Source organism: Mus caroli, unplaced genomic scaffold (assembly GCF_978045245.1).
Source record: "Mus caroli unplaced genomic scaffold, Mus_caroli_1 scaffold_15, whole genome shotgun sequence".
NCBI lineage: Eukaryota > Metazoa > Chordata > Mammalia > Rodentia > Muridae > Mus > Mus caroli.
The window spans coordinates 107357983-107380541 of NW_028227270.1; the positions used below are offsets into that span (position 1 = coordinate 107357983).

The 22559-nt window shown below is 45.1% G+C and overlaps 1 protein-coding gene across 2 annotated transcripts in view; it reads right to left on the minus strand.

The window, feature by feature from the left end:
- Positions 1-9886: 9886 nt before the first annotated feature.
- Positions 9887-22559, minus strand: part of Gng4 (G protein subunit gamma 4) — a 43467-nt gene continuing 30794 nt past the window's right edge. For both annotated transcript variants that reach the window (XM_021180709.3, XM_021180707.2), the window contains exon 4: positions 9887-12487. In XM_021180709.3, the coding sequence (XP_021036368.1) occupies positions 12359-12487 (129 nt within the window). In that variant the 3' untranslated portion in view covers positions 9887-12358. The remainder of the gene's footprint in view (positions 12488-22559) is intronic.

The following is a 22559-nucleotide window of genomic DNA, read 5'->3' on the forward strand; positions in this document are numbered from 1 at the left end:
TAACCCCATGGGACAAGGAATTGTTGAATGTGCTCATCGCACTCTGAAAAATTGGCTTTTAAAAACAAAACAGGGGCAGTTATACCCCCAAAAGTCACCAAAAGCACATCTTGCTTTTGTCTTGTTCATTTTAAATTTTTTGCAAACTGATGTTAAAGGTCAGTCTGCAGCAGATTGCCACTGGCATCCAGTTACTTCCAGTTCTTATGCCATGGTTAAATGGTGGGACCCATTGACTAATACGTGGAATGGTCCAGACCCCGTTTTAATCTGGGGAAGAGGTTCTGTCTGTGTTTTTTCACAAAAAGAAGATGGAGCGTGATGGCTGCCTGAAAGACTGGTGAACACAGATCCTGAATCATCTAGTAAGTATGATTCTAACCTCATTGATGGCTAAAAATCCTTTTTAGCTGAAAAAGTTAATTTGGAGCACAGCCTCCACTTTCAGAGAAATTTTTGGCTTTTCTGCTAATTCTCAAACTCACCTCCCCCACACCGGGAGGTCAGAGTCTGAGCATGATCTAATGCTAATTTGCAACTGAATAAAGTACCTGGAGTTCCCCAAAGAAGCTTTTACCATATTGCTTTTCAACTATCTCAACTTTGTTTTTCAAGGAGGTCAGTCTCTCCTTACAGCCTGATTTCAGCAAGCATGCAGCCTTGCCTCCAGCAAGTGCAGGTGGCAAAATTTCATCAATATGAAGAAGCATATTAAGTATATATTGTGGCTTTGGTCTGATTTGGGAATAAGGTGTGATATGAGGGCTGGATAGTCAATGATGGACAACCAGATTTTGGAGCCATATCAATCTAAGACAGAGGTACATGCCAAGAGGCAGTGGTTTGTTAATAATATACCACAGAGCCATGTGTGTGTAAAATAAACACAAAGAAGCTGCATGTATGCTCCTTGACAGATAAGAATGGCTCGGGAAAATCTGAGATTTCCTAACCCAGGCGTGACTGCCAGCCATCATCACTCCCAGACAGGATTATGGAGCATAAATTTTATGTCTCGGTCCAGCTATTTTTATTATATAATCAGGGGGGAAATTGTAGCCTCCCCCTGCCTTGAAGCAGGCTGATTCAGACTTTGCTGCCACTGAATACAAGATCACCTGGGGTGCATCCTTCTGACTTAGATGGCTATATTTTATGTCAACCATGCCGCTCTTCTCCAAGACTCTGCTACCTGCTGAGAGACCCTTGAGACATTCTCGAGACACATCCTATCCTGTACATCACCTACAGGCTGGCTCTAGGCACCAAGAATGGACTGGCGGGGTGGGGGGGGGAGGATGGGCCTTTACCCTTATAAGCACAGTCTCTTAGTAAACTCGAGGGCCTTGTTCGGAGAAAAAAAATTGTCTTGGCTTCATTATTTTCTCTCTCAGTCTAGTCTCTTTCAGCCCTAGCCGGCCTTCCAGAAATACCAGGTTCATGTAGGCTGCTGGCCAGCTTACGCCTACAACAGTTTTGTGTCAACTTGACACGGGCTGGAGTTATCACAGAGAAAGGAGCTTCAGTTGGGGAAATGCCTCCACAAGATCCAGCTGCAAGGCATTTTTTCAATTAGTGATCAAGGTGGGAGGTGCCCTTGTGGGTGGTGCCATCTCTGGGCTGGTAGTCTTGGATCTATAAGAGAGCAGGCTGAGCAAGCCAGGGGAAGCAAGCCAATAAGTAACATCCCTCCATGGCCTCATCATCAGCTCCTGATTCCTGACCTGCTTGAGTTCCAGTCCTGACTTCCTTCAGTGGTGAACAGCAATGTGGAAATGTAAGCTGAATAAACCCTTTCCTCCCTAACTTGCTTCTTGGTCATGATGTTTTGTCCAGGAATAGAAACTCTGACTAAGACACATGCATTATACTGATCACAGTAGTCACTATGACAACCCTCTTTGCTCTTTTCAGTTGGGTAGAGACAACACCTGGTGGCCTTCTCTTTGTTCTTTCCAAGCCTCTGTTCTCAAAATCACTTCTGCTTCTCTCCCAGGCACCTGCTCCCCTCTGGCCCCCTTCCATGCACATTATGAATCTGATCACACATGAGATCGAATCCCTCCTGACCCAATCACTTCCCCCAAGGCCCACCTATGAACATTGCTACATTAGGGACCAGACTGTCAACACATGGTGAACCATGTCCACTTTTGGTGGACAGTGCAGATTAAAACTATTAAAACAAATACATACATTTTAAAGATTTGTTTATTTTATGTTTTGCCTAGATGTACGTCTGTGTACCACATGCATACAGTACCTATGGTGGCCAGTAGAGGGCGCTGAATCTCCTGGAACCAGAATTACAGGCAGTTGTGAGCTGCCATGTAGGTGTAGAGAACTAACCCCAAGTCATCCATAAGAGTTGCCAGTGACCTTAAGCATCCCTCAAGCCATATGACAAATATGACTTAAAGATAGCCCTAACACTTTTTGCCTTGGTCATGCTTCATTTGGTTGGCTGTTTAGAGGAATTTTGCTCTTCAAAGTTCTCTCCCCCGCCCCCCCAATTAAAGCTAAGGCCATGATTTATTACAGCATTTGGTGCTGCAGTAAACAAATGTGTTCTAAAATGTAAATATCTGTGTGGAACTGAAACATGTGCCCCAAATTCACATTAATGATATGCAAGTTAATAAAGACTTTGGTAAGCAAATAAATTCTTGGGAATTGATTGTTGTTATCTAGATGCTAAAAATGTGTCTATTATAAATAAATACCTGACTCAACATAATCCCAAACTAATTAATCATGTACTTGGATATAATTATTATACTCAGAAGGCTTAAGCACAATGTGCTTTGTTTTCCTTCCTTCCTTTCTCTTTTTCTAACATGGTCTCATCTATTCCAGGACAACCTTGAACTTGTTATGTAGTTGAGGATGACCATGGACTGTGGATTTTCCTGATCCCCTCTTTCAAGTAATGGAGTTATATACATGTACACAATGCCCAGTTTATGTGGCGTTGGAAATCCAACCCAGGACGCTGTGTATGTGAGGTAAGTACTCTGCCACTTGAGCTGCAGCCCCAGTCTTCAGTGTATGGGTAAACAATTCCATTTACTCCCGACAGGATTGAAGGGATCTATTTTCTAACAAAACACATTCATGATTGTTGGACTATAAAGCTTCATGTACCATTAATGCATGTAAATGATAGGATGTTATGGTGTTATTAATACAGTCGGTCTGCACTTGGGATGACTTGATCGTGGAAAAATGGTGCTGGAGACTGAAGCTGGCTTGCCCATGCCAGGAAAATACTATACTACTGAACCACACTCTAAGTCAAGAGACTTAGGAGCTCACACCTTGGAAGACTTCCCTCTTTAGAAATAAGCCATAGCTCACCCAGGTGATGTTCACAAAATATCAAATGTCAGCTTTCAAGAAGATGGGCCATGTTAGAACCTGAAACTTGTGTCTCTGAAAGGAAGCATGGCATTCTGTGACCCCTGAAACTCCTCCCTGGAGGTACCTGGTATCTATAGACAGCAAGCTTGTTGGCCTTTGGGGATTCTGTCCCTTTCAGTAATCAGTCCCCTCTAAGCCATTCTCTATTGGGCCTGGTCTCAGCAACAGGCCTCAGAAAAGTTAATAGCAGGCATAGAGACTTCCCAGAGGCTGTGGCTGCCCATGGAGAAGGGATTCTCTCTCACGCTGTGTCAGGATCCCATGGCTGGACTCAGTTCTGACCTGTGGTCAAGCATCCCTGGCCTCATAGGAAGCTCCAGTCTTCCTATTGTGGCTATCTAGGAAGTAGAGCGGTCATCTGTTGTGAATCTGCCATGTTCTAGGGCCATATGCCTTTCCTTGTTCTGGTCACAAGGTTGCCCCGATGTCTCAGGACAGAGCTCTTGTGTCTATGTATCTGCTAGGCTGTTTCTGTAGTCTCCAGCCATGTTCTTTTCTGATGAATTCTATTTCTTGGGACTCATTTCATAAATCCAAATTAATCCACCTCTGAAGGAAAAGTGGGGACTTAGCCTATAGATGATCATTTTCTTATGACCCTCCATGCATGTCTGCACCTTTTCCTCTTCTTCACATTAAGACACCAGTCAGATAGGATTATGGCTTCCCCATCTGATCTCATGTAAAACTCATTATATCTTTAATCACTTTTTTATTTATTTACTTTAAAATTTTTTACTTAGCAGGGTTACACTTTGTCACCCAGGCTGGCCTCAAACTTGAGGTCATCCTACCTCAGTACCCACAGTACTAAGACTACAGCCATGAGCCCTCATGTACAGCTGCTCCCCCTGCCTCCTGACCATCCTCTCTCCTTAACTTCCTCTTTCCATCTCTCCTTCCCATCTCTTCCTTATATTCTTCTTCCTCTTCTCCATCTTTCCACTCCTTCTTCTCTATTTTTACTCTTTCTATTTGGAAGCTGAGGAAGGAATGTAGGGTCTTCTGCATGCTCACCCATAGCATTAGGTACTGAGGCAGAACCTATCAACATGTAGTTTTGTGATGGGGCACAATTCTACTCACAACAATACCCAAACAAAAAGTTTACGCCTGGACCCCAGCAGGCTCCTGGAGCCACGGTTAGTAAGTTCCTGTCTGTTCCAGTTTCACTTTAACCTTTCCACTCACTGTCACAGCATTAGGAGGGAAACATTTGGGAGGTCATTGGGATTAGATGACTTTAGAAGGGTCCTGAGAACACGTGCCCGTCTGGTCTCTTCAGTGTGAGAAGATCACAGGAAGAGGACAGAGCCTTACTGTGCTATTTGTTTCCCAGCTTCCAGTCTCATATATATATATATATATATATATATATATATATATATATATATAGAGAGAGAGAGAGAGAGAGAGAGAGAGAGAGCCTAAAGAACAACTGCAGGTATCATTCCTCTGAGGTCCAGATTTTTTTTTTTTTTTTGAGCTTGTTAAGTAGGCTGGGTGAGATGGCCACCTAGATTCAGAAATACAGCTGTCTACCATTGCCCAGTGTATGCCGCCACGCCTGGCTCTGTTGTACATGACTTGTCAGAATTAAAGTCTGGTCAACTGCACTGTCTTCTCAACCCAGCCACACCCCACACCCCGACCCCCTTTTCTTTTCTACAGTACCTGGAACTAGCTAACGCAGCCATACCAATTGACTCCCTACTGGCTGGACCACCAAAATGATGTCTAAACTATCCTCACCTTCAGTATCGGGCTAGTGCGGCATCTGGACACCCTAGCCCAGCCAGAAGACTAGTGAGCATCCCCCTGCCCTTTGCAAGCCTTGTATGACCTGGCACTGCAGTGAACAGTTCACTTCAGTCCCTTGATGTCGTGTGTAGTGCTACAAACTGTCACAAACCCAGAAGGTACAAGCTAGAAAAGACAGCCTAGCACAGCACTGCTGGTTTGTGGCTAAAAAGCCAGTAAAGTCCCAGTGAATAGTGAGTCTTGCAGTGACTTGTTTCCATTGGGTGGATGCTGGGATCTCTGATAGGCCTTGACAAACACATTAATCCTTCCAAGATCTTTGTCCATAGCTCTTCTGCACATCGCAACTCTGGAGTCTGCAATCATAACCACAGGCTTGACTTCATCCTCCTCTGCGAATCCCAGCAAAGTCTTGGTGAGGTCAGCGCTTGCAGAATGGGGACTTTGCATTGTATTCTTCACGAAAAGTGCATGGTCACAGTGTGCCAAGGGGCTGGGTGGGATGATGCCAGCTACTAGATGACCTGTGATGCTTTCTTTCTTCTCTTCAGTATATCTTTACAGTGGTATAGTTTTGTTCCAAATCCCAAGTCTCTGTAGGGTCCTGTTTCCATAGTAATTGCTACAGAGGCAAAGCTAATCACTAGTCAATGCTTGTTTATTGAGCACATTACATCAGTCAATGCTATCCACTTGTGTTATTTTTTCAGGATATATCCAAGAGCTCTTATGAGAAAGTTGTTATTGTCCTCACATGACCATGGTGGGTGTAGGTGGTGGTGGTGGTGATGGTGGTGGTGGTGGTGGTGCTGATGGTGTGAAGGCTGTCAGCATCAACAGATCCAGCACTGAAAAGAGTTATAGTCCCAGCCCAGGTTCCTGCCTCTGCTGTTTCTTTTGTTTCAAAGTCTTCTAAATGGCTAAGCCATTATCTGCCCTCTTCTGACCCCCAGAGATACTACCTGTCCTTTTGGTTTATATTTAATGGTAGAGAGGGTGAAGCTAGGGCCTCACATATGCCAGGCAGGTGCCCAGCCACAGAGCAACATCCCCAGCTCCTTCCTGTCCTTTGTCATTGGTTTGTTCCTATGTAATCTGAACTGAAGTGGGAGGCTCCCAGGTGCATCTGCATCCCCAAATGTCAAAGTCTGGGCAGGGCTAACCCAAAGTCACAATTATTGCATCCAGAAGTAGGCACAGAGACAGTGTGGCCTCAAAGCATCCAGGACAAAAGGATTGGTTTATATTTAAAGCAAAACTGAACTGAGTCTAATTTAACTTAAAAGTAAAACAAAACAAAACAAAAATCTACCCTCCCCTCCCCCGAGAATCCCCACTCCCCACCCCACACACATGAAAATAAAATCTAATACAAATGTAAAAGGCTTCATGTAAGTTGTGAGGATTTTACCAAAAGATGTGGAAAGAAAACCCAGGGAGCGAAAACTCGGCAGCCTCCAGCTGTGGTAATGGCAGGCCTGGCTCTTCACAGAAACACTTCCATGTCCCCCACTTCAAATTCATGCTTCCCTGACCAATGCTGCTTTTGTGGCTCACTGGGGGATTCTTCTTTCCTGTTCCAGCGATTCCTCCATTTCCCACCCAGAGGCAGCTGCCCCCCAGCCTTAATTACCACCATTAGGCCAGCGTTCAGCTACACAGTGTGAAGTGGAGTTTGTAGTGAGAAAGTGATTTATGGCTTGAAAAGTGGCAAGAAAGCGTGACAAGGCTGGGAAGCCAAGAGTGTGCTTTGTGCTTTCCTAGCAGCTTCTGAGATGATGGTGCCTGTGGGCATGTATGTAGCATGTGTGCATGCATGTATGTAGGTGTATATAAATGGGGGCAAGTGTGCATGTGTGTGAAGGCCAGAGATCAGCCTTTGGGTATTGGGCCTCAGGAGTCATCTATCTTGTGTTTTGAGAAAAGGTCTCTTGTTATCCTGGGGCTTGCCAGTTAGCCTAGGCTGGCAGGACAGTGACCCCACCCCCCCACCAGGGATCTGCCTGGCTCCACCTCCCGAGTAATGGGTTTATAAGTACACCATAGCATCCAGCTTTCTTATAAGGGTTTTGGGAATCTTACTCAAGTCCTTGTGCTTGTGTGGCAAGCACTTAGCCAGAGCAGCTCCACTTTTCAGCTCTTAAACTCCCTGGCATAACAATGGGCAATGTTTTGGTGGTGTGGACCCATTTACATTCCAGCCCATTTGGTTAATAGTAGTAAAAAAAGAGAATACCTTGCAGGTAGCCAATAGCCATTTAGTACTACTTGATAGCTGCTTGGTAGGAATGAATGGCTAGTACTATAAACCTAGCCAACTACTTGTGACTAGAGAGGTCATAGACCTAGAGGAGAACCCACTACTGCCACGTTCCAAACCAGTATAATTGCCAACTGCATTCTAAATGTTTGTCCTACAGGTAAGTGTTGCTCTCATCCCTCAGCCAAGAAGCTTCCCTCCCATCCCCCATCAGGAACCACCACTGTTCAAAATGCAGAGACCAACTAACCACAGAATGACCGGCCCCAGTTGGTTCATCTACAACAGAATCCTTTCCCCCAAGGTCAGGGAAGATCATAGAAGAAGGGATGAAAAGATTTTAAGATTCAGAGGAACAGGGATCCTGCTGTGAGGTCGTATCTTTTATATATGACGAGAAAGGTACATCCATGAACGCTCAACAATACAGTTGCATAAATAAAGCTTGTTCAATGGCAGCAGTAGATGATATGCCAGTAGGGATACAAGAGCTCTCACAAGGCCCCACACCTAGATGAAGAGCATCAGGAAATTAAGGGCTACACCGTGAGGGAGAATCAGTCTTCCTGACGGAGCTACCTCAAGTAGTCAGCTCTAGACACAGACATAGGAGCAACAGTAAATGAACTCAGCTGGCTGGATAGAATGATCTATCTATCATTTATCTATCTATTATCTACTTATCATCTATCTACCATTTTCTATTATAATATCTATCATCTATCTATCTATCTATCTATCTATCTATCTATCAACCATCTATCATCTATGTAACAATTACAAAGGAAAGGTCAAGAATTTGAAAGGAAGTTGGAGGAATTGGAGGGGGAGAGGGATTGATGTGATGTGAATTTGGTACTCATGTATGAAATTTCCTCCAAAATTTAAGTTACAAGAAGAAAACACTGTAGGAAAAGGAGAAAAAAAAAAAACCCTAAAAACCAGAGCCTCTGACCTCCTGGGATTTGCATCAGAGTGGGGGACAAATATTCCTTGGAAATTAGGAGAACAGATGCAGGACTGTCACATAGTGCCAGGAGAGCTTAGAAACAGATGTGAGCTGGTCAGAGAGGCCATATGATGGTGAGTGCAGTTACTGATCTTGAGTTGAGATCTGTAATTAAATAGCCCTGGCACAGAGAAGCAGAGGATGCCCACATCAGGTCAGGCAACCTGTGTCAGCAAGGAACACAGCCGGTGAGATGGCCCTGTGTAGTGGCAGTGTGGAGGAGCACATGGCTTAGAGGAGACTGGTGACAGAGCACTGTAGAGCAAGCAAACCATTGGAGCTCACGTCACGGCTCTGAAAAATCCTTGAAGTCCTGGAGTTGGGACAATAGCCTATGGTTAATTACCACAAGAAGGTCTGAAAATTCCATAGGTTAGCAAAATGTTGTCACTGAGCCACCCACGCTCTCAGCCAGGAGTGTGAAACCTGGCTTGACAGTAGCTCATCTACCACCATTATGGCTCTGCGCACAGGAAGGAAGGGAAGGTGCTCATCCCAGGAGATGGGACTGGAAGTCAGAGTGCTCATGGTTTGGGGAGTGATCCTACCACCCAGAGGCTGAGGATGTACCACTGTAAATAAACACTATCCAAGCCTCTTCCACAGCCCTGTTCTCAAACTCTCATTATTTCACCTCAGGCTCCTGCAGTCACTACAGAAACCCCCCCCCCCCCCCCCACACACACACCTGTTGGTGTTCTCCCTCCCATGGCTCCTCAGTTGGGGTTGGGGTGCTGACAACTCCTGTTTTCCTCAGGCATGAAGCAGGAGCTCAGCATCAAAGACAAAATCTTTTGGACTTATGTGAGAGGGTCAGCAGGACACTGCTCTCTGATCACCCCAGGACTCTAGTGACAGAGCTGTGGGAGGGAACAGCAAAGGCCCTGGGGAACCCAGAGAAAGGAGCGAAGTCTGAGACAGACATCCCAGGTTGGAGGTGGGGGAGGCCTCTGCTGGGAGCAGAGAGAAAAAGGAGCATGCATGCAGCACCTGCTCTTCCTGCCAGGGTCAGTTCCCTGTCACCACAGGGCCTTATGGGATCTTGGTCTCTTGCTCCAAAGGACACTATAATTATGAGTTTTCCTGGAAGACCATCTTGTTCCTTCATTCCTGAGAATGCAAGTGAGAAGGCAAGAGCGGCTGAGGATGTTGTCTCAGCCACTCAGTGGAAGTCACATGCTGTGAATTGCTGTTTGCCCACAAATCCCAGAGCATAGTGTTTGTGTGGGGAAGCACCTGTGTATGCCAGAAACCTGTTCTCCAGCTGGTGATTGTTGTCAAACACACTCTTAAAGTGTCCTCCTAATAATGGGATTTAGTAATTTCATGGTAAGGACATCTAAGGAAGAGGCAAACATTGAACAAAGTACCAAAGGGGGGGGGGGGGGAAGGGGGCAATAGCAGAAGGACCCACAGTTGGTAATCACAAAGCCCGATGTTTTATTGAAGTATTACACACATACAGAAAAGCACCCAAAAATGGACAGTTGGAGAACTTACACAAACTAAACACATCAGGATGACCTACAGCTAGATCCAGAGACAGAACATTCCAGAAGCCTTTTGTGTCCCCTCTCTGTGGCCCCTTTGAGAATAGCTACTGTCCCTCCTTCAATCCGCTTGCATTGACCTGCCAGGCCTGTGCTGTATGGAAATGGAACTGTAGCTTGGACTTGCCTGCTCTCCGTCCCTCAAGCCAGCAAGATTCACACCAAGCTGTGGACAGAGCTGAGAATCCACTGCACAAATTACCCTCATCTGTTTATTCCTTCAGCCTGGGCGTAAGGGGCTCCTTCTGGCTATGGTTACTGTAAGCAGTACTTCTCTGGACACTCTAGTGCGTTTCTTCTGATGATATGTACACATTTCTGTTGAGTACACACTCTGGCAGAGTTGTCTCCTCACACATATTCACATCCAAATGAGGAGACTTTGTGGGATCATGAGTTTACAAGGTTGATCACAAGACTCCGAGAATTAACAGAAATTCAGGAATAAGTCAGAAAGCTCAATGGGTCCAAGGAATAGAGTGGTGGGGGTGGGGGTGGGGGGATCTTCCCAGGACAGTTACTAGTGGACATGGCATCCACAGGAGAAGGTAAGGAAGATGTCTGGAAATGAGAGGCAGGAAAGCAGAGACAGTTTGGTAGGAGATTAAAGCACACTGTTCTCTTGACCTGATTTTGCTACTTCTGGTGCTGCCCCACTTCCTTGACTTTTATGGACTATGGTCTACTCTGTCGGTTGATGATGCCAACATGAGCCACAGAATAAAGAGATCTTCTTACAGCCCAACAAAACCAGAGTCTTAGCCTCTCATCTCATGCCCAGTAGTGAAACTAAGAACGGCTTCCACCAAAGCTGCAAGAGAGGGTAGCAAGGCACAAACCCATCTGAAAATGATAGTCACCTCCTTGGAGGCCATTTTGCACTCAGAACCATGGTGTCTGTGAAGTCATATACTCTCCACAGCATTATAGGCTGTCATCCAGCACATGTTGGTTTTCAAGGATAATGTGAGCTTTGCTTGGTTTCCTGCCCTGGCAGAAAAGCAAGAGCGGTAATTAACTGTCTGCAGTTTGCTGGTTTGAACAGCTTGGCACACAATGGCTTGCCCAGCAGCACACAGCAAGCCTCTTTGAGATCCAGAGGAGAGGCAATTTCCAAATATCTACACAACAAATGTTCTCACAGAGCCCTCAGCAACTGTGGTTACTGCCTCTATCTGGAGGGTATGGGGGTGCCTTAGATGGGGCCAACAGCCTTGTCTTGGAAAATCTCAAGGCTTACTGCTATCTGATCTTGGGGCACCTACATATCATCTAATACAAACTGCCACAGCCTAGGCTTGTGACACTTCTCTTGGCCAAGGTGGGAGAGGGGTGTACATCCAGTTAGTGTGAAAATGTGTTTGCTTCATTCCAAGCGTGCAGTTAGGACTGTTTATGAAGCTGCACGCTTGCAACAGGTGTCAGGGATTCAGGGAGGGCTTTAGGGATAGACTACCCACATATGGACGTCTTGGTGTTTACTTTCTATCTGCAGTTTTCAGCAAATGTCATTTCTCTATGCCTGGGATATTCCCTCTCTAAAACTAGACCTATACTTGGAGTATTTATTGTTAGGTTAAATATGTTGACGCCCATAAATCCTTAGGTCAGCGACCTGCACGGTGGCATCACTTTCAGGGATAACTGTGCCTAGACTCCAGAGGACCCAGTGTTGTCAGACTTCTTGCCTTACTAGAAACACCAAGGAGGAGCAAGCAGGGAGAGCGGGGCATTTGGATTGAGAAGATGGCCCAGGGGAGCTGTCTGGTGAGTATCTACAGTCAAGGCTGCTCCAGTGTCTACACCACAAATGTATTCTCAGAAGCATCTGCTTTGGAATGCTCAGTGATAAACAGATAGAGATATTAGTCATTTACAGGACCTAGCCATATGGCCCCTGAAGGCTCCTATGATAGAGATGCCAGAGGCGAAAGAGACCCCACCCTAACCTGTGTCTGGCTGACAAGCTCTCATCCGAGATTGAATTACTGTGCATGGGAGACACTTGTGCATGGTTTTGATTTCAATGAATTACCCACTGACATTTATTAACTGGATATATTTATGGTTGGGAATGTTTAAAATTTGTAGACCTTTAAGTCTACACTTTTATATGGCACATTTGTTATTTGGCTATAAAAATGTCTGTTTTCTCTGTGGATGGAAATAAGAAAAAAGAAAAAAAAAGGAAGAGGAAAGAGTGCTATGAAGGAAATATGATAAAACAAGATGAGCCCAGATCATGATTGGTTGGACAGAGATGGGGTGTTGTGGGAGGTGTGCCTCTACATGGGAGCATGCATGGTCTCTACTCGGAACTGTTACAGCAGGAAAGGGCCCGCTTCATCGCCACGGGGGTTAGAGAATGGTGCAGAAGAACTTCTTCTCCCGGAAGGGGTTTTCTGAGGCGGGCACTGGGATGATGAGGGGATCCTCCCGCACGTGGGCTTCACAGTAGGCCAGGAGGTCTGAGGCAGCCTGGGAGACCTGCGGGAACACAGCACAGGCGCTTGGTTAACGGCATTCACAGAGTGGGTCCAGGATGAGGTCCACAAGAAGAGTGGCCATGGACAGAGTCAGGCTGTAGAGTATGCATGATCAAACATGGCCAGGGGCTGGTAAGTGTGGATAGAACTGAGGTCATGGGTATGGAAGATGCTCCAAGGACCTGCTGCCCTAGAGTGCTAGGTCAGGATCCAGGGAGCTGAGGACATGCTAAGGGTGTGGCTCAGTAGTAGTGTTCTTGCCTAGTGTGGATCGGATTCCAGCATGTCCCACAATGAAACAGAGAGAATAGAACAGAGTAACCTCACAGTGACTCTGCAAAGCTCTTTCTATACGAATAGCACAGAAACTATTCCTGGCCAAGTCAGACTGATGGTATTTATAGGTGTTGATTTCTCTATAGTCCACTCGCATGACCAAACCAAGAGAGACAATCTGTCCCCTTCAGCAGACCCCCTATTCAAGTTTGCTTTATAAGCTGTCATCTTATAAAATCTATGCATCATTCTGTTTCTATACAACTATATGAGTATCTAATGTGCTTTTATATACTAACGTGTGCACATGCAGTGGAGGGAGCAAGTATGACACACATGTAGAAGTCTGAGAACAAAGTTTTGTGGAGTCTGTTCTGTTCTTCCAACCTTCAGGTAGGCTCCAGGGACCAAAATCAGGTCACTGGGCTTTCGTAGAATACATAGTCACCTGCTGAGTCATCTTTCTGGCTCAAGCCCATATCATGTAATGACAGGTAGCTGCTCCCTACGGACAGGCTTCTACTGCCCAGGAAGCCCTTTTGTTTTCCTTCCAGACCTTTCTTAATTGTGTAGTGAACATGCTCTGCCTGAGTCTAGAGAAAGAGCTGGGTATTCACAGAGAGGGAGATGGTGAGTCTTTTTGTGTGGTCAACCAACCAGAAGGTGTGGCCCAGATTTAGGGTGGGTCTCCCTCAAACCATCTACTCAAGACAATCCCTCACAGGTGTGCCTGGCTGCTTGGGTTTAAGTTGATTTCAGATGTAGTCAAATCACAAGTGAGGGAAGAATATTCTAAAGCCTCCACCCCAACACGCCACAAATGCCAGCTTTGGGGTTCTGCAAACTTCGATTACAGATTTTTCCACCCTAGACCTGCCTGCGTTGGTGGTAGCTAGACGCCAAGAGATGATGTGGGCAGATCCAATTTGGTGGGCTTTTTTCTTCCCCCAGATGAAATGACTCCAGGTCAAGTGGATGAGTTAAACCAAATGCTGGATTTGTTGCTAGTGTGGAATGAAGGAAGTAGTGTGCACTACCCTTTCTTTTTAGAAATAAATTCTTCCTTTCATAGTGTTCTGTAGGTATTCTGTCACTGTATCAAGAAAATAGTTAATACAGGTGGGAAAATGATGAGGGTGTGAAACAGCCCCAAATGGTCTCCTACAGGAGCTGCCCTGTAGTGAAGGAAAGAGGTGTGGATCCTCAGATTAAAGGGTGGTTCTAATATAGCTACCCTCATGGGTTCTGGCTTGGAGCATACTCCAGGGGTTGCTAGAGGGATTGCTGGGTGGACTTACTGCCTTCCCACACTGGTGGCTGTAGGGAGAGAGAGTCATGTTGGTGGAGGTGAGCGTGATTGCCAGCCAAGAAGCACTTGCCATTTACTTGGAAAGTTAGAGTAGGCATGCACATGCATGTCCTCTCTCCCTGTGACCACAGCTATGTTCCATTGCCCTTCCTGTGTGTCTCCTGATCTATGTGTACATTAGGGTCATCTCTGTACCCCACACTCCTATCCTTTGCCATGGTTAAACAGATGTCCTACAAACTTGGTTTTCCCTGGGGAATTCCCATCTCAATGTACAGTTAGTTAGATTTTAAAAGTTGACTATGAGCTGGGCATGGTGGCACACGCCTTTAATCCCAGCACTCGGGAGGCAGAGGCAGGCAGATTTCTTAGTTCGAGGCCAGCCTGATCTACAAAGTGAGTTCCAGGACAGCCAGGGCTATACAGAGAAACCCTGTCTCGAAAAACCGAAAAAAAAAAAAAAAAAAAAAAAAGCTGACTATGCTATGGACCACAGATCAGATGAGTAAACTGAGCTTAGAGACATATAAGAACACCCTGAATGTCACCAATCAATAAGGTCTTTAACTTAAGGTATGGCGAGCTTCTTGTAGAAAATCTATCGGCAAGCTTAGGAGTGGAGGAGGCACAAAAAGCTGGAGGTCAGGGTTGGAGGTCCAACAACTCAGGAGGGAAGAGTTCAAATCAGCCCCTTTAGTCATTCTATACTTGCCAAAATTTATCCTATTTCATTTTTCTTGACCATGCTCTGCTAATTTGGAATTCTTATAGGACTTACCTTTTACCTCACACAGGAGAAGTTTACTGAGCATCTATCTACATTGTCAAGCTAATTGAGAAGATGCCAGGGAAAAACTAACACTAGAGCCAACTGAGAAGACTCAGGAGTAACAGAACCACCACAAACAGTAGCATGTGTTGAGGAGTCCCAGATATAGAGACAGAGGACTGGTCACAGGACTTGTGCACAATCCCATAGTTGGCAGCTGGCTTGTGAGTAATCAGAGCAGCTAGCTTTGTTTCCCCTTGACCAATTTACCTTGCTACATAATCAGCAGCATGCACTGTGTGTGTGCATGTGTGTGTATGTGTGTGTGTATGTGTGTGTGTGTGTATGATACTAGCTTAACTCTGATAACAACCCCAAGTTCAAATTTATCACCACAAGGCATCAGAGAGGGGGTTCAGAAGATGCTAGGACATGTGGGGCTGTGCCCAGTGGAAGATCCGCAAGATCTGAGCTCCTCTCTTATGCCTGCAACACCTGACAATAATGTTGGGTGTCTGACCTGCCCAGTTCTGAACAGGTTCTATCTAGAAATGTTCTTCTGCCTTGTCACAAAGGTGAGGCTATACTTGATGTCACCATGATCCTCCACCATGCTCCTTTTATGAGAACAGGTTATTCTAAGGTCGCCTCTTTTTCACCTGCATCCTCTCGGCTATAACTACAGTCCTGGGGGGCATCCCAGCAGACGGCAAAGAGGTAGTTGGTATGAGTGTGGAGTCAAATGTGTTGACCTGGGTTGGTTCCACATGATGCCAGTTTTCTAGATGTACTCAAAATTACCAACACGTGATGGTTGCATTTTGGAAGTCCCTTCAAAACTCACACTGAAAGTTAAAGGTCCTCACAAGTAGGTCATGTGATACCTCCCACCCCACTAGATTATAATGTTGCTGAAGGACAGGGCTCTGACAAGAAGGGTTTGGCCTGAGTTTTCTCCTGCCTTGCCTTTTAATGGCTTGTCTTCAACCACACTGTGACCCACTTTGGGGGCCCTGCTACCTACAGTCCCCTGCTCTTTCAGCCCCAGAGCTGTGAGCAACACTGTCCTTTCTTCTCTTCCCCCCTGCTCCCTTCCAATCGTTCTTTCCTTTCTCCTTCCTTCTCCCCCATCTTCACTTCTGTTTTCCAATCATAGAATTCTGATACAGGTATAGAGAACAGACAAAGAAGAAACCTGAGGTCAGAGATGTAGACCTAACAATCCCAGGAAGAAGGGGTGGTCCAAACATGGTCCCTTTGGTCATTCTACACTCCTGACAAATGATCTTATTTCATTTTTCTGACCATGCTCTGTTAATTCTGGATTCATGTAGGGCTTAAATTTTCTCAGATGAACACATTGTAAAGAATGGCCCACTTATGCCTAGCTGCACCTAATGGAGTATAAATCATTTTACATCAAAGTAATCAAGGAAATTTCCACCCCACCCAGACCCCCTCCATTCACATAATAGCATCCAAAGTCCACTTATTTCAGTATAAGCACAGCCCCTTGAATATCTGCTGGTGTTCACTATACTGTGATGAGAGAAGATAAACACAGGTAATGACTGTTTTCAGGCATGGAATACTAGACATGAAGGGTGTCATCATGGCTGTGATGGGTATAATTTACAACCACAGAGGAGATACACCTTTGGGTGTGTCGATGAGGATGTTTCCAGAGAGGTTTAGCTAAGCTGGGGAGACCCAGGCTGAAGGTGACTGAAATCCTCCCACGAACTGGAGTCCTGGACTGAGTGGAAGGAACACATGATCTGGGCACCAAAATTTGTCTCTCTGCTCCCTGGGTCTAACGTGATGTGACCAGTTGCCTCATGCTGCTGCCATGTGCTCTCATCACAACAGACTGTATTTCCCAACCACAAGCCCTTCTTTATGTTGTACTGTGGATAATTTTTTGTCCTAATGATGAGAAAATTAATATACTGGCCCACAGTGTTCCTTCCCAGCATTAATTAACCTAACTGCTGCCAGGGCTGAGTGTGGTTGTTTTGTTAATCAGGTTAGATTGATTTTTGTGGCTGGAGAGTTCCTTCCTGCCAGATGCCAAAACATCTGCTGCTTCCGAAACAAAACAGATAATCTCAAAGACAAAATTCTATCACGGTAGAAAACTGACAATGGCCTCCTTGCCAGTGCTTTCTTATCAAGAGTCGAGATCATGGACAAGAGCTGCCCTGAGCATCTCCACCTCCTACCTCAGCATCCAGCTGTTAGAATTATAAGGCAGCAGATGCTGAGAGAAATGGGTAGCCTGGGAACAACTGTGGAATTTTCCCATTGCATTTCAGAGTAAAAGAGGTGATTAAAACAGCCCAAGTTAGCACATAATGCTGTTAGTTGCGCTATAATTACCAGCTTCAATGATGGGAGAAAATGTTGCAATTACTATAGTCACATTCCATGACAAGACAGACTACATAATTACTACTCTCGCTGTGACACCCACTGCACTTATCTTGTACATCTGAAGTCAAGAGGGCATCTACTTCTCAACAGTCTGGGTCTATTGAACAATATAGAATCAATGAAGAGTATCTTTGGTTGGCTTTGCCTGTTCCTCCCTCCACCCCCAGAAAACAAAGCCATGACAGGGTTAAGAATATTGCCAGGCTGTAGTCAGCATGTAGCAATGGTATCTCCTTTAAGGTCAGGCCTGGTGTACACCCCAACAGAGGCTGCCATGTGCCCTTAGCCCCACAGGGATCCTCGGGGCATCCCAAGTATATGTCTTGCCTCCGAATCCTGTGCACTTTTCTTTCTAAACACTAACATAGCTGAGCCCAACACAACAGCTTTTAAGGACGATGCCCAGGCACTGTGCAGTTTGGCTTTCAGCAGATCCCAGAGCACTGCAGCTAATTTCTAGCTGTTGGGAAATGATCTGAATGGGAATGTGACTTCTACTGGACAGGAGGTCCTGTCCTGAGGGAGGGAGCATCCCCTGCCCCTAAAGAACATCTGGAGGAGGAGAAAGCCAGGTAGTGATAATGTGAATAGAACTTAGGGCCAGATGTCTCTAACAGTGGAAAAGCCATTGTCAACAACCATAACTGCTCTTCTTTCCTATCAAAATCTAGTTGCACACTGGGAAGCAGAAATGTGAAGGATAGGTTAATACCACCAAGTCCACTTCAGTGAGAACTGTTATTTACATGGCTACCACAGGACCCACAGTCCCAGCCGGAGTAGCCTACCATTGACCCACATGTATCCTGGATCCTCACTTAACCAAACCTTCCAATAGGCAGGCAGTCTTCATGATTTCTCAGTTTCCTACAAAGAAAGGGGTAACTCAAAACTAGGTAGGGTGGTGCACACCTGTGATTCCAGTCCTCAGGAGGCCGAGATAGGATGGCAAAGCACAAGGCTCTGTCTAAAAGGAAACAAGATGAAGCAACCAAACCCATCTTAGGCTTTGCCAACAGAGTATTTGCATAGCAAGGTGAACCATGAAGATCAGGGATAGATGCAGTAAAGACCCACCCTGGTCTTGGCACACACAGAGACACTCTACAGTGATAAGGTGCTTTAGTTTTCCTAGAGAAAAACAGTGAGTCTTGGCAGCTTCAGCAGGGACCAACACCCCATTCCCTCACTGGATGTAACACACGCCATTCAGCCTGATTTAGCCTCAGTGGCCACTGATACATCCTGTCCTGCTGGCAGGACACTCACCTCACAGATAGCTGGCCGGTCTAGCTTTCACTTTTGTAAGTGGCAATAGCTCCGGACTCTGAAGATGCTCTGACTCCTATACTACTTTATGGTAGCACAGAGAACATCCTACCCTGCTCGTTGGCTTAGTTAAAAGGCTGTTCTTCTTTTATCTGATCTTCATTCTAGAGTTGCTAACCACCCTTACCCGTGTCTTACCAAATACCGATTTTTGTCTTTTCTGATTTGTACTAAAAAAAACCTTGGGGTGAGGGGGGGTAGGGACAAAAATCACATTTTGTTCTTTCTAAAGATCCCCATCTGGTGGCATGGCACACAGCTCTTAAGAAGGTTCGAGGGAAAGTGTGGAGAAGTCACATGCTTGATCTTACAGGCTTGCTCAGGAAATGTCTGCAGCAGGTAGCCCATCCACACTGAGGAAACCAGTAGACACAATCCGAACCCAACTGATGCTTAAATTTTGAATATATTGTCAATTTTTATATAGACTATTTACCTAAAAATATGGCCGTGTTTTCTGTTAGGCTACCAGTGCTTGCGGTAACACAGAAGACAATGAAGACTATGGATAGCACACATGCAAATGACTGCTCAAAAGCCAGCCGCCAGGTTGGACAGCATCTGCTAAAGGCTTATTTGGCAGTGAGATTTCCTGTGGAAGGAGAGGAAAAGATGTCTTCCGTTTACTGAGCCTAACAGTTACTGCTGTCTTGGTGCCAGCATTCTACTTCCAAAGACCTTCATGTCTTGAAGGAAGCCCTCAGGGACATGATATCACCTTTGTAAAGAGGCAATTCTGGGGAAGAATCCCCCAATTGATAATCAATAATAACCACCACACATTCTGAAGACAATACAATTATTTCAATAGTGGGATAACTAGTTTGCCTGAGTGACGCCAGGAGAGTGGACATCATAGAGGCACAGTTCTGGCTGTGCCTGTGACTGTACTGTGGAGTAGTTAATCTAGTCACAGAATCAGAATTTGAATAGCCTATTAGGAGGTAGCAGAGCCTGGTTTAGGAAGTGAGTAGCTTTTGGTGACATAAGTGCATTAAGGACACATTTTGACCCTGGCCCTTCCAGGCTCTTTTTCCTACTCATTAACTTTGCAGGACATCATGTATTTTCAGTAATTAACTCTGGTTTTGGTAGCAATCACTTCTCTTTATTGATTGAGAGAACTTTCACTTATGGGATTTTGAAAGACGCAGTCAGAACTCCCACTGCAGTAGTGAGCTATGGATTTTGTGGGATCACATGAAAGGACTTTTCACGAATTCACATACTACAAACACAGACATACCTTCCAAGTGCCTTGATGGTTTCATTTGTTAAATCTAATCTTTGCTTTTTGAGACGACGGTCTTACCATGCAGCCAAGGTGGGAACATGGTGCTCCTCCAGTTTCAGCCTCCTGATTGTTGGGATTAGAGGTGTATCCCACCACACACAGTTTAAGTATTTGATCTGAGGCTGGAGGTATGCCTCAGTGGCTAAGAGCATTTCCTCTTTCTAGAGAGGACCCTGGTTTAGTTCTTAGTACCCATGCCAGTAGTTCACAACTACCTGTAACTCCAGCTCAAGGGATCCGATGCCCTCTTCTGACTTTTGAGGGTCTCTGTACACATATGATTCACACACATGCACTCAGGCAAACATACATAAATACACTTAAAATTAATCTTAAAACTTTTTATAATTCTGAAACAGAGTTTCTCTATGTATGCCTGGCTGCCCTGGAACTTGCTATGTAAACCAGGCTGGGCTGAAACTCACAGAGATCCTCCACCATGTCTAGCCAATCTTTAAATCTAATCCATGTTACAGACTGAATCACACCCCCCCCCATTCAAATGCAGAAACTATGAGGTGAGGGTGAGGCAGAGCTCTGGGGAGGTAATTGAGGCTAAATATATTCAAAAGGGAGGGGTTCTCATCTGGCAGGGCTGGCATCCTCATAGTGGAAGAAAACGACAGAGGACATGCTCTGTCTCACTTTGCAAATATAAGAGAAAAGCCACTTGGGGCCATGGTGAGGTGCCCATCTACCCTCAGGAAAAAGATCGCTCAACATGTGCATATACAAACACCACACACCACACACCCTACTGGTACCTGGATCTTTCACTCATAGCTAAACTACACACACACACACACACACACACACACACACACACACACAGAGAGAGAGAGAGAGAGAGAGAGAGAGACAGACAGACAGACAGACAGACAGACAGACAGAGACAGAGAGACAGAGTCAGAGAGACAGAGACAGAGAAGAGAAATGGTAAGAAATCTGTTGTTTAAGGTGCTGGAGAGCTAGCTCAGTGGTGAAAATACTTGCTTTGAAGTCTTGAGGACAGGAGTTGGGACCCAGGATTGAAGCACCCACATAGTAAGTCAGGCATCCTTGAAAACTATAGTAGCCCCAGCATTTAGCAGGGCAGAGTCAGGAGGACGGCTGGGATTTGCTGGCTATCCTGAATCCAAAGACAAATGTGGAAAGATACAGAGGAGGCTATTGTGCTGTGCTCCGTGGCCTCTGCGCTGCAGAGGTATGTACATTCACAGTGTCTACCACTTGCACACACACACATGTACACACACACACTCACACATGCACACATACATAAATGAGTAACATAAACCTTTAAAATACTTTGTTGTTCAAGCCACTCATTCTGTAGTCTGATGGCCTGAGCAGAGGGACCCAGTTTCTCTGCCATCATTTGGATGCATTAGTGAGTAGACACCTTTGTTTACCTCCCTGAGTGACAGAAACATTTACCAACAATGTTCTAACAAGTCTGCTAAGATCTTATCCCCACTTATCTAAGATGCCATCTGGACCATGGGATTCTGGGGATATCCTGTGTCTGATTTTGAGACTTCTTATTCTGTTCATTTGATCTGTCTATTGCTGAACAAAGTCAGAAATCCATATGCATTCTGACTTTTATATGCTTTCAGAGGTAGGAAACACCTGCATATTTTCCTCTCAAACATATTACTTTAAAAAAAAAAACTTCCTAGGCATTCTCACATTTTCCATCTAATCGAACTTTCGGATAATTTTAACTCTAAATGCAAAATAGAATTTCTCCTATAATGTATTAATTTAGAATATGTTTCAATGATGACTGCCTATTCTAGAACAAGGCATTCTGTCATTCAAATCTTCTTTTCTACCCTTTTAAGTATTTATTAAAAGTAATATAGGTTTTATCCATATATCGGCATTCTTGAGTCACGTTCCCTTGTTTAGTTGCCTGTACTGTGACAGAATGCCTGACACAGACAATCTAAAGAAGAAAGGTTTATTTTGGCTCCCAGCCAGAGGGCTCAGTCCGTGGTCACTCCATGTTGAGCTGAATGTGATGATGCAGGAAACTATGATGGGCAGATTTCTTCCTCTGGTAGTGGACAAGAATCCAGTGACCTACTTCTGCCCATGGGGACCTGCCTCTCTAATTTTCTACACCCTTCCAAAACAGGACCATCATATGATGACCAAGCATTCCTGACACAGCCTATGTGGTCATTGCCGATGAAGCTGGAACACGATATTCAGGGGGCAGTTTTAAAAGCTTCCTGTGTCGCCAATGCAGTGAGGTTTATCCTAGGTCTACAAGAATGTGTAACATCCCAATGGATCAATAAATATAATCAATAAACTTTTCAACAGGCTAAAATATTGTTTGGTCAGATCAATAAATATGGAAAAAAATTTGACAATACAGCATGCACACACACACAGAAAGCTTCCTGTGTATATCCCCATTCCTGCTGCCATGAAGTGTGTATGCTGTTAAGGGCACAGTTTCCATGACTACTGCTGTATAGGGTAGTCTCTTCTACGAGTGCACGTGTATGTAGTGATGCTCATATGTATCTGTGTTTGTGGCAGCCAAAAGATATTGTTCCTTTGGAGCATTCCATCATTTTCTTTTCAAACAGGGTCTCTCATTGGCCTAGAGCTTTCCAAGTATGATAGCCTGTCCTGCCAGTGGGCCG